General features: G+C 47.3%; 1 protein-coding gene across 1 annotated transcript in view; it reads left to right on the plus strand.

Moving 5' to 3' along the window:
- Positions 1 to 15,788, plus strand: part of SHCBP1 (SHC binding and spindle associated 1) — a 499,020-nt gene that overhangs the window by 223,822 nt on the left and 259,410 nt on the right. The window contains exons 9-10 of the mRNA XM_044081658.1: positions 2,871 to 2,881; positions 3,856 to 3,900. Of these exons, the coding sequence (XP_043937593.1) occupies positions 2,871 to 2,881; positions 3,856 to 3,900 (56 nt within the window). The remainder of the gene's footprint in view (positions 1 to 2,870; positions 2,882 to 3,855; positions 3,901 to 15,788) is intronic.

The following is a 15,788-nucleotide window of genomic DNA, read 5'->3' on the forward strand; positions in this document are numbered from 1 at the left end:
TATTTCCATTTCCAGATTGTGGAACACTGCAACTCTCAAGCTACTTCCTTATCCACTATGCAGTAGTCTGCAAACATACTTCAGATCTCGTTTGTCACCTTTGCATACGGACGTGGTCACTACAAATTCTTTGGTAGTAGTGTTCACAAGTGTATTTCTTTATCAACTTTTTTCTTAAAAAACTTCACTTTAAAACTACTTCTCCTCCCTTCTCTATTACACTGTAGTTATGTAATAATTTACAAACATAGTTGGTAAATGTTTCTTAGCACATCTTTAGATTGCCATCGTTGGCAATTTTCTTGCACTAAAAAAAAAAAAGTCAAATAAAAATCTTTCTCTAAATCCTTCTTCCTGTAAATTAGAGCAACTGCCGAAAAACCTTCTGGCTTTAAAAGATATACAGCCTGTGGCCATGAAATACCTCTTTCCAATGCAAATTCTAATTGTGCATATCGTCTAGGCCCTGCAAATGTAGACTCTGCTTATGACAACCCTAGGGCTTTAATTGATTGAAAAAAATGTATCTTGAGAGAGTTACTTCTTTCTAAATAGGTTCATAGGTTGGTACTATGCTATCTGCCCTAGGGCCTAAACAAGTCTAGCCATAACCATTCCCTGGCTATTTCTACCCACAATATTTACTTCCTTGGACCCCTGTCTAGCAGGGTGACTGACGTGATCCCCAGAGTGAATTTCCTTTCTCCCATCCAATCGTCAAAGTTCCCTTTGAAGAGGGCCAAAGAGGTGCTCTGCTTGACATGTATGGGCAGTTTATTCCTGAGTCTGGGGAGTCTCTGGGTCAGGAACCTATCCCTTCAGCATGTTTTGTTCATTGTGATGACAAGGTTTAGATCCCTGGAGCGTGTTGCTCTGAGTGATTGGGATTTCTTTAAGTGTAGCATGTCCAACAGCTCTGGGTTTGACATGGCCTTGTAGATCTCCTCTGAGTAGACTATATGCTACAGAGTATAGCTGGAGTTTTTTAAGGCAGTCCGCGTAGGGCATCTGCTTTAGGCCTGTTTCTTTTAGTGAGGTATTTCTGCAGCCTTTCCAGTTGGTGCAGATGTCTTGAGAGGTACATACCAAATGGGGTGTTGTATTCTATAATGGGTCTAATGAGGGATGAGTACAGTGGGACAATGACCTCCTTTTCTCTGGATGAAAAGCCTTTGCTGATGAGGTGTGCCACATAGGATTTCCTGACTGTTGTGGCGATGTGGTTATCGAAGATGAGACCACTGTCCACCTGTGTCCCTAAGTCTCTTATCACACTTTCAATGTTTAGTGTACTACCACCTATGTGGTAATTCATGGGTACATGTTTTTTCCCCCAAAGGGGATAATTATACATTTCTTGGCATTGAGCTTGAGCCCATGACTCTGGCACCAAGCATCCGTTTCTGTAAGGCTCTTTTGTAGAGTAGCCACATAATTTGGGGATTTGTTAATGGCTCCCAGTTTGCAGTCATCTGTGAACTTTGTTAGCCAGAGTCCCTTAGTGTTGGCCTGTACTTCAGAGAAGTAGATGCCAAACGAGAGTATTCCCAGGACTGAACCTTGGAGTCTGCTACTTTTACAGTGTGGGTTCTGGCAGTAAGCCAGTTGGCAACCCATCGAGTGACATAGGGATTAATGTCCAGCTTAGTAAGTCTATCTGTGATTCCAGAGTGGGGGATGGTGTCACAGCCTTTGGCGAGGTCCAGATAGACTGTGTGGACCGCCTTTCCCTCATCCACTGCTCTGGAGACTAATTCGAAGTCAATCCGGTTCAGGAGACAAGATCGGCCCTTCACGAACCCAAACTGGGTGGGGTCCAGTGTTTGAAGGTAGCCAATGTCTTTAAGTTCCATAATAATACGTTCCATGGCCTTGCAGATCAGGCTCGTCAGACTGATGGGGCGGTAGTTCCCGGGATCCAAGGTGTGGATCCCCCTTGTGGAGTGGGTTAACTGTAGCTGTGCGCCACTCAGTGGGCATGAAGCCTGAGGTGAGGCTATGGTTAAACATGACACTTGGGTGAGGTGCCAGTTCATTTTGTAGTTCGTGTAATACACAGCCCGGGATGTCATCTGGTCCCATGGATGCTGTATTCTTAGCTTTGTAGAGTGCGTTTTTTACCTGTGTGGCTGTTACCGGGATTTGGCAGTCTTCGGTATTGAGATGGGCCGTTTAGGGCGTGAGAGGAGGGTGAAGTTGGCACTGAACTGATCTGCCAGGATATTGGCAATATCCTTGGGATCAGTATATTTAATGCCATTTTGTTGTGGCTCAGAGCAGATATGAGCATTGCCATTTAGTTTCTTGATAGTTATAGAATTCCTTGGGTTGTCTTTGGAATCTGGCAATTTTATTTTCATAACTAGCTTTGGAAGATTTTATGAGGGATCTCAGCTTTTACTGAGGCTGGTAAAGGAGTTTTTTGCATCCTGGGATTTTCCTCTTTTCTGCAACATTTTCTTCCTTTGGTTGTAAAGTTTGTTTATGGCAGGGGACCACCAGATTGGATTCCTTTTTTTGGAGGAGAGCGTCCTTTTTTTGGAGGAGAGCATCTTGGTTTTATTTGGGATGGCACGGTTCATGCATGAGTGGATGTGCTTGTACAGTGCCTTAGTGTAGGATTTGGCAGTTGAACTTTCAGTACCCATCTGCATGGGTATCATGAAGTTTGTCACTTCTGACTTGAGTAGCATGAAGATGGCTTTAGAGAAGTTTTTTTTGGAAGTTTCCTTACTTGGGGGGTGGGATGTGGATGTTAAGGGTTGTTAGCTTATGGTCAGACCTGACCAACGAGGGGTGATCATGGGTATGGAGCATCGATTTCCCATGTTGGTAATGACCAGATTTAGGATATTGGAGCCCCTGGTGAGACTATGGATTAGTTGATCCAGGACATTGGAATTTATGAATTCCAAGAACCGTTGGGCAAAGGTGTTGGTACATGAGTAGTTTTCTCAGTTAATGGCAAGGTAGTTGAAATCACCCAGTATTAGGGTGTTTGGTTGTATCTTAATATTTTCCAGTATGTTTAGAAAGGCGTAGTGAGAATCTTGGGGCATGGTGGGGGATCTGTAGCAAGCTACAATTTGGATTGCAGTCTTACCTAGTGTTAGTTGCACCTGGAGAATTTCAGACGCATTGTGTTGGGCAACTAGCCTGGTGGTGTGAATGTCCTTGGTGAATATGGACACTCCTCCACATTTAGTGTTTCGGCCCTGGTTTGGTGTCAGAAAAGTGTGGTAAGAGTTGCAGCCTGGTATTGCAGGGGTGTTCTCTGGAGCCTTGAACCAGGTCTCATTTACTGCACAGATGTTGATGTTCTCCATTTTTAGGAGTGCTTCGAGAGAGTGCATTTTGAGGTTTAGACTTCTAGCATTACCTTCCGAATTTGGATGCTTGTACTTGTTACGGTGGTGGTTTTGTCCTTTGAAGTTTGCCTAAAAAAGGCACTATAAGGGTGGCAAGAACCTTAGCCAGTAACCTGAATCCCAGGGGTGACAGGTGCAGACCATCTCTGGCAAAGGATCGTGGTCTGTTGATCATGTCGTCCCAGGCAGACAGATACTGGATCTCCTTTGAATGACACCAGAAGCTTAGCCAATTGTTGAAGTCAATCATTTTGTCCTTATATTGTGGTATCATTCTGGGCGAAGCCAGGATGCTACTCGGGGCTAGGGTCATACCTGCAAGGGCCACATGATCCGAGAGCTCTTCATGTCTCTCTTCATATAGTCCAGGGAGGTAAGTCTTAAGTCATTCACTCCAACATGGACAATGACAGAGTCATATTTGTACTTGTTGTGGAGTGACTTGAGTGCATGTGTTGTGTGGTGGATCCTGGCACCCGACAGGCAGCTGACTAATTTTCTCCTTGTTCAGCCTGGTAAGGGGGACATCAGTGTGCCTGACTAGAGAGTCACCTAAGGTAGTTAGGTAAGTTGTCTTGCCTTTTCACAGTGGTGTGAGCTATGTGACACTTTGGCTGTGATTGGTGTTTGCATTTCAGCTTCAGAGGTCCTTGTTGTTTAGGCAGGTTACAGTTAAGGGCCTCCACATATGTGGATTTAATGTTGCTATGTGTGGGTGTTTGTGGTGTGGGTTTAGAAAGGGCTGTGTGTTGCTTGAGGTGTAGTGTGGGTGGTAACCTTCTCCTCTTGACTGTCTAGCACAATTTTGGGTGGAGAGAGCTTTGCTTCCAGTTTGGCTAAGTACATCTCTCACAAGTTGTAGTGTTGGGTGGTAGGAGGAGAGGGTTGTCTGGGTAGATGAGGCAATTGCTGCATTGCCCCAGTATGTCCAGATTCACCAGGTGTACAGGAGAAATCACCGGAAGCTGTCCCTTGGACATGCCTGGTTTGGTGCTTTTTTGAAAAGTACAGGAGCTGTTTTCTCTTGCCTTAGCAAGATACTTTGCAATATTAGGCTGTTTAGTGCCTATGATTAATTTATCCTCAAGGAGAATTGAGTGCTTGTATCAGTTTGACTTCCTAGTGCTTTACAGCAGGTATTAGAGCAGGTGCTAGTTACAGGGATGCTTAAAGGTAAGATGAAAAAAAATGGTTTATCCTAAACACTGCAGTGTGCACTAGATAAGTTAGATGTGAAAGTAGTTACCTGTCTAAAGTTTTAGTGGAGAGTCACTATTTTTAAAACAGCAAGATAGAGTGAAAGGGGGTGGTCACTTTTGTATTCTGGTACTATGGAATACAGTAGGATGGCCAATTAATTTAAATAGTTGAAGGGGAGTGATTTCACAAAATGATAATTTTGTGCTTACTCGCACAAGCCAGTGAAAGCAGAGAGGAAATGAGATATGTGGTCAAATTAACATAAGAGGCAGGCAACTAGAAAGACAGTGGTATTTAAGAACACGACAGTAAGCGGGTGGGTGGGTGAGGAAAAAATTTCTGCCCGACTCACAAGAGAGAGCGCTGTGGTCTCTTTTGAAGTTTTAATATGCAGTTAAAAGCAGAATATAAGTAAAACACAAGGTAAAGAAAACAAATCACAGTATTCAAAATATAAAAAGGCAATAAAGTAATACAAAATACAATAAATGAAAAGCAAACTAACCTTTCCTTCACAGTAAAGTGTAGCAGAGTCTGGTGAGCTTTTCTAGTAAATCTTCCAAAGCATCATCTGGGGCTCAAACCCCTAAAAACTCTAAGAAAAATGAGGCTAAGAAGCGTTCCCCGGATCCTACAAGTTCCTCAACTCTGGGATCAGAACTGGCTCACAAGGTATTGTAACCTTTGGATCCAAAGACAAACTCAGATAAATCACCACAGGTCAGATCTCCTCTGCTCTTGAATTCGGTGTCCTCCCTTCTCCTTTCCTAGACAGATCTCCCAAGCATCACCACTCTAAAGCATCAACCATAGCATCTACCACTCATTCTTCAAGTCTGACCGAGGCTGTTGTGGATGGGATTTGGAGGAAGTTCCTTTTGAGACAAATACAAATGGGGTTCTCCCGACTCTGACCCCATTGGGTCTGGAGACCTTTGTGAGTACTACTCTGCCTATACTGACTCCTCCTCCAATCTGACCTTTGGTTTTTGAGCAGTTGAATCCGAGCATCTTGAAACAATCCGCATTGGATCCAAAGATTATGGTATTTTCGACTCCAGTGACATTTGAGTGGACTGGCTCTGAGCACTTCAGAGCTGAAGCATCTGTGCCATATCTGGGGTGTTGGGGTCTACTTTAAAGTTGTTGTCACAATCTCTGCCCCTCAGAGCCTTGGTGCTGGACAGCTCTGATCAGACTTCTTCCTCAAATGGTTTGTCTTCGGTTGAAGGGAGCCGACAGTCTGGAAGAATGTTCTGAGAAGACTGTCTTTCTGTCCAAGGCATTCTGCTTTCTCTGCCCCTAGAGAAAGGACATTTCCATCCTCCTCGTATCCTAATTTCTAGCCCCAGTTGTGTTTGTGTATTGAGCCTCAACTTGTGCTGCAGGGACAGCCAGTCCAGGTAAGTCACAGGTTAGCCTGCAAGGTATATTGTTCTCTTCTAATGCCTGTCCAGAACATCCCACCAAAAGGCCCTAGAAAGAAAAAGTGCAAGAGGAGGCGCTTCAACTCCATTCAGGAGTCTGTCACAGAGGATACAGACTTCATTGAGGAGGAAGGGTCCCCAAGATCACCACCTGATGTCTCCTTTGGAGAAATTCTAGACATTCTCAAGCAAAGAGGTAGTTGGTCTACCAACAACCCTTCCTCCTAAGAGGAGTCCATATTACTGGAGGTTTTCTGAGCTGGCTCATCTACTTCCTGGGTGACTTTGATTGCTGATGAGCTCATTGATTTTTTTTCTCGATGGGTGTAGAAGGAACCTGATTTTATTGAGCTGATCCCCAGACAGGATCTTGGCAACACCTAAGAACAGGGAATTCCTGGAGCAAGACAGTACCAGTTAATGCCATGGTTCCAATGTTGGATGGCCACGAAGAAAGAACTAGCAGAACAAAGTTCCTGTCCATCCCCCTAACAGTGTCTAGGTTACTGGACCGATTTTTGGGAACCATGTATATGCATCGGTGATATTTGCATTTTGGTCGCTGAATTACTTGGCACACTTCACTAGACTCCAGAATGATTAGATTAAAGAACTTACAAATCCTTCTCTGGGACCATTATTTCACAGGCAGAGAGCTGATTGCCTCACAAGTTGGCCACCATACAATCTGTATCAAACTCATCCATGAGGCTTCTCTCCCACACAGCTGAAGGTACCTCAAGGGCAGTGGGTTCAGGCATCTCCTTTAGGTGATACGCCTGGATGCACCTGTGTAATTTTGTGTAGCCCTTCAAGTCTTCCATTGTCAGTGCTCCCTTTGACAGAAGTTGTTTATTTGGCCCCAGAGTAAAATAAAATACACTATCCAGGTGTGAAAATGAAGGTTAAATCCAGTCTGCTGTGGGAGTATGTTTTTCGACCCCAAAAAGAACGTTTTCTAGGAATGAATGAGGCAGTCAAAAAATGTGGTTCGAAAGTCCCAGGTTCCCTTCAAAGATCCACATGGAGATAGTTCCTCCAGGAGCAGAGGGGGGAATTCTAATGGAAGATGCCACCCATGCGGCAGAGGTGGCCCACAGAAACTGGGATCTAGAGATATGAGATAAGACCCTTTCAGTGCTCCTGAAAGGAGGCCAGACTGTTCACCTCTGGAGGCATTTGGGGGTCATTTATTGCTGTACCAGAGAACCTGGCTAGGAATTACAGAAGATTCATGGGTGTAGCAAATCATTACCAGGGGTAATGCAATACCCTTTTCCCTATCACTTCATTTGACAGGAATCAAAGCAGGGACGCAGCGACATTAGATATAAACAAGCTGCTAGAAAAGTCATCCAAGAGGTCACGCCCAGACCTGGAAAGAGTTCTTAACTTTATTTTTAGTGCCAAAGGAAATGGGGGACTTGAGACCAGTATTGGATCTCTGTATTCTGAACAAGTCCGTTCAGTACACCAAGTTCTGGATGGTCGTCCATTCTGCCCTTTCTACACAAGGATGATTGGATGTGCTCAGTGGATCTTCAGGATGTGTACTATCATATCAAAATAAACAATTGATCCAGGAAATACCTATGCTTCTGGCTGGGAGCCAGGCATTACCAATTTGGAGCTCTTCCCTTTGGTCTCACCACAGCCTCCAGGGTGATCAAATGTGTAGCAGCTCACTTGAGGCTACAGGGATTCCAGGTGTTTCTGTATTTGGATGACTGGCTCATAACCATTCCAGTTGGCATCATCTGATCAAAACATGAGATTATGTACTCCAGTTATGCTTTCACCTGAGAATTACCATCAATTACAAGAAATCTCGACTTGAATCATCTCTGATATTGGAGTTAGAGCCTTGTTAAATATAACATCAATGACGGCCTCTCACCCTTGTCGAGAATTCAAGGCCATTCAATTCCAGGTCAAAAAGATAATTCAAAGTTCTTCTCTTTCAGCTCAACTGATCATACAAGCATTGAGGTCAATGTCTGCTGTGATAGTTTTGGTCCTACTAGCAAGGTAACACATGTAAATTCTTCAATGTATCCTAGCAACTTAGTGGTCCATTCTTCACCAACCTTTATCCAACTATATCAAGATAACTCAGGCCTGCAAGAATTCTCCTGTGGTGGATATACTCCAATCAGATAATGCTAGGTTGCCCCTTTATTCTTCCTCAGCCCAAGGCCATAGTTACCATGGACTCTTCCTAAATAGGGTCACGAGGGGGGCAAGTGCAGCAGGTTCTTTGCCATGATTTCACCCCCCCCATAGGGGGAAATCACTGAGTGATGCTGTTCTCCCCGATTGGCTCCCCAGTCTCCTCTATGCCTACCTGCCAGTACCTCTAATCCCCAAAATTTCTTCAGAAAGCATCTTGATTGAACAGCACTTATCTTCATTGCCTTACTGGCCTCGTCAGATTTGTTTTTCCTTTCTTTGGCCTAATCTACTTCACCCACCCTGACTTCTGGGTACAACTCAAGACCTTTTGTCTCACCCGACAGACATGATACATCGGGCATTCTAGTCCTAAAGTTTGACCGCAGGGTTTCTCCACTTCTGCTGCACAGCCCAGGCTCTCCTCTCTGTCCACCACATTCTTTTATCTTCCCACAAACTTTCCTCTAGAAAATTTTACAGAAGTAAATGGAAAAATTTATTTTTTGGGGTGCAGCAAAAAAGACACTTCCTTTTTCAGCACCAGTTCCTCAAGTTCTTGGATTTTTAGGTGCAATTTTTAGGTGCAATTTTTAATGAAGGTGCTAGCTCTTCTACTGTTAACTGGAAATGGCAGCTAATTGTACTTTTTCATATAGGAGTAAATAATTCATCTCTGGCCTCTTCCAAATGCTGTAAAGCCTTTCTAAGGGGAGCTTTTCTTAGATCCTCATTAAAAGATACCACTCCTCTGTGGGATTTAATTATTGATCTGAAGTAGGAACTTCATTTGTCAGCAACCTGTGGGATACGGATCCGATCTCGGATCTGAGCAGGCAACTTCTATCATAGCATAGATCCGAGCTCCTAGCTCCTCCCCTTACCCATAATCCCCTGCCTACCCTGACTGACCCCAGATCTAGTTTGCCGCTCTTCAAGCAACAGCTAGATTCCAGAGCTCTTGGCGTTTGTGAGAAAAAAGTTTTCTTTCTTGTTTTCTGATTGAGTGATTGTGTGTGCGTGGTAGGTTTATCCTTAACGTTAAACTTATTGTTGTTTTAGCTTCTCAGCTTAAATTTTAATTTAAAATATTCCTCCCTCCCCTGCTGGTCGTAGCGTGTGTGTGTGACTTGAGTGTTAGGGGCCTAATGAGTGTGCTTTACTTTAGTAATGTCGGAGGCCCCTAAAGCCATTTTTTCGAAATGCACCGAGTGTGTTCACAAGCTTTCACCGGCTGATGGCCACACTCGGTGCGTTAGGTGCCTTGGGGTTGAACACCGCTCTTCGGGTTGCGCAATTTGCGCGGCGTTCAACCCCAGGGCACTTGAGGATCGGAGGTCGAAGCTGGTTCTGGCGGGCCTTTTACCCCCAGACTCTGCTTCGGCCTCCGGTACTTCGGTGACCGCTGCCCCCCCTGATAGCGGTCACTCCTGCCTCCCTTCCTCCGACCGGGACTCAACCTCCCGCTTCGGCTCCGGAGGATAGGGAGTCCAGGAAAGAGGAGCGGAGAGAGAAGCACCTTAAGCGGCGGGCCGAGGACTCTTCATTGGCCCCGCCCGCCAAGAGGGCTTCTCCGTCTAGGTCTTCTGTCTCCTCCTCCTCGGATCCGATCCCCTTGTTTCTCCCCGGGACCCGAGGAGGAGGTGACCCGGTTCCCGTCGGTCATCGAGGCGGCACTCCAGGTCTGCCTCTGTGGCCTCTTCGAGGTCCACTTTTAGCATGTCAGATGCGGACCTGGACCGGATGATGAGGAGATTCATCCAGGCCCAGATGCAGATGGAAGTGCTCCTGCCTCCTCCCCCTCCGGGGGGGGGGAGCTCGACCCCTTTTTTCGCCCCTATTGCTCCTTCTCCGACCCGCATTCCGGGTTCGGAGCGCTCTGAACCGAGCCACGTTGGATCCGGGGGGGTGGGTCGGAGCCGACCGTGCTGGGCACATCGGCTCCGACTGCTCCCTCGAGTTTGTCGGATCTGACCTCTCGGAGCCGTGGGCCGAGCTTCGGATCCGAGGGATTCTGGGTGCTTTCGGCTCTGTCCCGGTCGGAGTGCACCGGTCCCTCGGATCCGACGTTCTCGGCACCGGGTCCGATCCCCACTTCGGATCCGAGTGGGAGTCTGATCTCGGATCCGTCAGAGCGGCTCCCCCTCGGCTTTCGCTGCGGTGGAGAGGGCACTGTCGAGTGCTTCCAGGCCTCCGGTCCTGGCTTCGGCTCCCTCCCGCACTCCTTATCTGGTCCTGGCTCCCCTCATCCGGCCTTCAGGGCAGCCTGCCTCAGCGCCTCTAGTAGTTCCAGTGGAACAAGATACAGTCCATGAGGACTCCTCGGACAGCCCCCCCGAGGAGATTCCTCACAAGGCAAAGTGCGAGAGGAGGCACATAGAGTCCCCTGAGAGTCTCACCGAAGATACGGACTTAGATGAAGGGGAAGGCTCCCCTAGGTCACCCCCCGAGGAGACATGGAAATGCTCAAAATCAGGGGTGGGTGGTCTGCCCCCAAGGCTTCCTCTGATGAGTCCGTATTCCTTGAGACATTTGAGGCAGGGCCATCTACCTCTTGGGTGTCCCCTCCACCCGACTCCCTGGTGGATCTCATATCCTCTAGGGCTTGGAAGGAACCGGACACCGTAGAGCCAATCCCCAAGCGCCCGGACAACATTTTGAGCCCCCCTGCAGAGAGATCACACTGGAGCAGAGGTCCCCCTGTGGATGCCATGTTGGTGGCTGCAGCCACCAAGAAAGAGTTGGCTCAGGAGAGCCCCACGGTTCATCCTCCGAGCAAGGAGTCTCGCGCGATGGACCGTCTTGGGAAGCGGGCCTTCAGTTCAGCGACTGTCTGAGGGCCTTGAACTACATGGCACACGTTATTCGAATGCAGCGGGATCTAATTAAGGAATACACTGCTTCCCCCCCAGGGTCCATGTCGGAGGGAGACAAGGATCTGTACTCCTCCCGAATGGCCACCCTCCGCTCTATCTCTAACACCTCTATGCGGCTGTTGTCTCATGCTACGGAGGGAGCCGCTAGAGCAGGCGGAGTCGGGCTTGTCTTGAGGAGACTGGCCTGGCTCCGTCACTGTGACTTCTTGGATCCCTTCAAGGCGTCATTCGCGAATGCCCCTTTTGATGGTTCTGCACTGTTCGGCAAAACCGTTTGCGACACTCTTGTCCAGAGCGAGAAAGATGGGAAGACCTTGTCTGCCGTTGGAGTCCGGTTCTCTGCACCCCAGAGGTCCTTTTCCAAGAACCAAAAGGGTCAGAAGATGATGTGGTTCCGAAAATCGCATCAATCCCAGTCTGCTCAGGACAACCAGTCCTCTTGTGGCAGAGGACAGGGAGGACGCCGCCCCAGAGGCAGAGGGGGCCCCAGGAATTTTGGGTCCAGAGAACCGTTCTCTGAGAGGCCCACGCAGAACCCCTGAGGGGTTACCCAGCTGCTCCACTCTGGAGGCAGTCGGGGGGCGTTTTTCGAGGCACCTAGCAATGTGGGAGTCAATAACAACAGATCGCTGGGTGCTTCGTATTATATCCAGAGGTTACCAAATTCCCTTTATCATAACCCCTAGAATCAGAGGCCTCCCCGACGTACCACCCAGTCAGAGGGAGGCGGCTGCTGCAGAAATTCAGCAGCTTCTGCAAAAGAGCCATCCAGCCCGTCCCCCCAGATCAAATCGGATCAGGGTTTTACTCAAGGTTCTTTCTGGTGCCAAAAAAGACGGGGGACTTGAGGTCCATCCTCGACCTCTCTCTCCTAAACCTGGCGGTACCCAAAGAAAAGTTCCGAATGGTCACGTTGCAATTCGTCCTCCCCTTATTGCGGGAGGACGACTGGATGTGCTCCATCGACCTCAAGGATGCGTACTATCACATTCTAGTGGACAGGCGTTCCAGGAGGTTTCTCCGCTTCTGGCTGGGAGCCAGTCACTTTCAATTTGGGGTCCTCCCCTTCGGTCTCACCTCAGCCCCCAGAGTGTTCACCAAGGTCCTAGCGATAATAGCGGCCCACCTGAGAGTCCAGGGAATTCAGGTCTTCCCATACCTGGACGACTGGCTCCTTACGGCCCCAACAAGGCATCTACTTTGTTCATGCAGAGATTATTTCCTCAGTCTGGCTCCACTATTAGGATTAACCATCAACATGACCAAATCCTCTCTCATCCCTACACAGGTGTTGGATTTTATAGGGGCGAGACTGGATTCCAGACAGATGCTTGCGTTCTTGACTCCAGATCGGCTTTGGAACCTGATGTTGCACGTGCAGGCCATCCTTCAACTGCAAACTCCTTCGGCAGAATTGGTCCTGAGGGCCCTAGGATCTATGGTGGCTGCAATCCCTCTGCTGCCATTGGCCCGGTTGAACATGAGGGTCCTGCAGTGGACCCTCCAGGTACAATGGTCCCTGTCTCATCCCATTTCCTTAAGCAAGGTTTGCAGAAGATCGCTCGTGTGGTGGCTCCAGTCTCCCAATCTCCACACGGGACTTCCCTTCTCACTACCACCGCCAGTCGACACTGTGACCACGGACGCTTCTCGCCTGGGGTGGGGGGGGGGGCAGTCCAAGGCATGTGGAACGACGTAGAGACCTCTTTGCATATCAACGTCCTAGAGATGAGGGCGGTGCTTTTGACGTTGCAGGCATTACACAACTCTCTTCGGTAGGGACGATTGCAGTACAGACAGACAACATGTCGGTCGTCTGGTACATCAACAAACAGGGGGGAACCAGGTCTTACCCCCTTTGCCGCGAGGCCATGAGAGTGTGGGAATGGGCGATTTCCACCAACCGCTTTCTCATCGCAACGCACATTCCGGGACGGTCCAACATTCTAGCGGACAGGCTCAGTCGTACTATCCTGACTCCTTACGAATGGTCTCTCAACCATCGAGTTGCAGAGCAAGTATTTGCCCGATGGGGCAACCTTGTTGTGATCTTTTGCCTCCTTCAAACACCAAATGCAACGACATTGCTTCTGATCCTCCGGGAGTCCCGAGACTCTCTAGTTCATGCTTGGCCTCCCGGTCTGCTTTATGCTTACCCTCCTCTTCCCCTGATGTTGAAATTATTACAGAAAGCCAGGCAGTTGGGGAGCAAGATGATCCTCATTGCCCCATTCTGGCCTAGTCAGACGTGGTTCCCTTACCTATGGTCTCACCTAGTGTATCCACCATGGATTCTGGATCCCCTCCCGGATCTCATTTCTCACCCTCTCTGTCTTCCGACTCCGAACCTGGTCAACCTCAAGCTGACGGCTTGGTTGCTCCAGTTCCACTCCTCATAAGGACTCCCGGGATCTCATCACCTGTCAAAGCCATTCTTGTAGCAGCTCATAAGCCTTCCACCAGGAAGGTTTATCGAAGTAAGTGGAAACGCTTCACCATTTGGGCAGAAAACCATTATTTAGACCCTTTTACAGCCCCGATAGCGTTGGTTCTAGATTTTCTAACCTCTCTTTCACCAGGGGGCTAGTTCTTCCACAGTCAAGGTACAACTTGCAGCAATCTCATACTATCACGTGGGGCAAGAGTCTGGCCCTCTTATCACTTCCAAACTGTGTAAGACCTTCCTCAAGGGTACCTTCCTCCTTAGGCCTCCAGTCAAAGAGGTGGTACCTCCATGGGATTTATCTTTAGTCTTACAGGCCTTGACTGGTCCCCCCCTTCGAACCGGCGGCCACGGTTGATCTCAAATTTCTCTCTTGGAAGACCGCCTTTTTGGTGGCCATAACTTCAGCCAAAAAGTGTCGGAATTGCAAGCTCTTTGTGTCAAACCACCATATCTGGTCTTTCACCCGGATAGGGTTTACCTCTGGATCAATCCGTCCTTTCTACCTAAAGTATCTTCAGAAGCGAACATCAATCAATCGATCAATCTTCCAGTGTTTTTCCCCAACTTCCAAAACAGAGGAGAGTACAAGCTACATTCCTTAGACGTACACAGACTACTACGTTTTTATATCCATAGAACTGCTGATCATAGGCAATCCGATCAGTTTATCTCCTTTGCCAAAAGTAATTTCGGAAAGCCAGTTTCTAAAGTTTCTCTCTCGATGGATCTCTAGTTGTATTCTTTTAGCATATCAGAGCTCGGGAAGGCCTGCACCTCAAGGAGTCCATGCTCATTCTACTAGGGCCGTTGCCACATCTGCGGCCTTTCAAGCTAGGGTTCCACTGGATGACATTTGTTCCGCAGCCACTTGGGCTTCATCTCACACCTTTATCAGCCACTATAAAATAGATGTAGTCTCCCGAGGTAGGGCATCCTTTGGCTCTGCAGTGCTCCGGAATATCCTTCCATGAAGGCCACCCAAGATTTAGGTAGCTGGGGACTCTGTCCCACAGGTTGCTGACAAATGAAGTTCCTACTTCACATTAAGAACTTAGTTATGTACTCACCATAATGTTCCATCTGAGTAGGTATCTTCATTTGTCTGCAACCATCCCCCCCTCCTCCCCCCTGACCAAAATGATCGTTCTTATGGTTATTGGCATATGTTCCCTTTGGGACACTTATCAGCTGTGCTATGGCGCAAACTTGATCTGAGGTCAGTCAGGGTAGGCAGGGAATTATGGGTAAGGGGAGGAGCTCGGATCTATGCTATGACAGAAGTTGCCGGCTCTGATCCAAGATCGGATCCATATCCCACAGGTTGCAGACAAATGAAGTTACCTACTCAGATGGAACATTGTGGCGAGTACATAACTTCTTATTTTGCAATCATTGTCCGTCGTCTTTTGAACCATCAGCTAAGTGACCTGGAAAACTGCCTTTATTAGCCATTACCTCTGCTAGAAGAGGTTTGGAACTACAGGTCCCGTCTTCCAAGCCTCCTCATTTGATTTTTTCATAAGGATAGGGTATCCTTATGAACCAACCCCTCCTTTCTTCCTAAGGTGGTGTCAGAATCTAATATTAACCAGGTTATCAACCTTCTTTCCCAATTTGCCAATCCAAAGAATAAAAAGGTTCTGTCTCGAGTTAACCAGGCCTCCACTTCAAAACAAATCATAAAAATAGCAAAAGAAGAAGACTGGAACATGGCCTCACTGTGCAAGTTAAAAATATTCAATCCAAACTTTAAAGCAGCATCTAAAAAAAAATGCATATAAAACACTTTCACATCTACAGATGCTTCATCAGACCATATATGTTCCAGTCTGCTTCTTTTGCCGTTTTTGTGATTCTGTACAAATTTCTCAGGTAAAGGAAGGTATATGTTACACCATTTGGATGTTCACAATTACCATTTTATCTTCATAGAACCAAAGATTTCAGGAAATCCGAAGAGTTTTTTTTTTTCTCAGAATCAAAACTAGGCAAATCAGTTTCTAAAGTGACTTTAGCTTAATGGCGAACTGATTTGCATTACTTTTGTTTACGAAAAATTGGGTTAGTCTTTACCAAATCCACCAAAAGCTCATTCTACCAGGTCTATGGTAACTTCAGCTTTTTTATCTAGATCTTCATTGGATGATTGTGCAGCTGCAACTTGGGTTGACACTCGTACCTTTATTGCTCATTACAAACTGGATCTAGTCTCGAGGGGAAGAGCAGCCTTTGACTTAGTGGTGCTAGAGAATATCCTTTCTTAGAGTCATCCTGGGGTTCAAGTAGCTGGGGACTCTCATTT

Source organism: Protopterus annectens, chromosome 8.part1, assembly GCF_019279795.1.
Source record: "Protopterus annectens isolate FY-2018-M chromosome 8.part1, PAN1.0, whole genome shotgun sequence".
Classification (NCBI taxonomy): Eukaryota; Metazoa; Chordata; order Ceratodontiformes; family Protopteridae; genus Protopterus; species Protopterus annectens.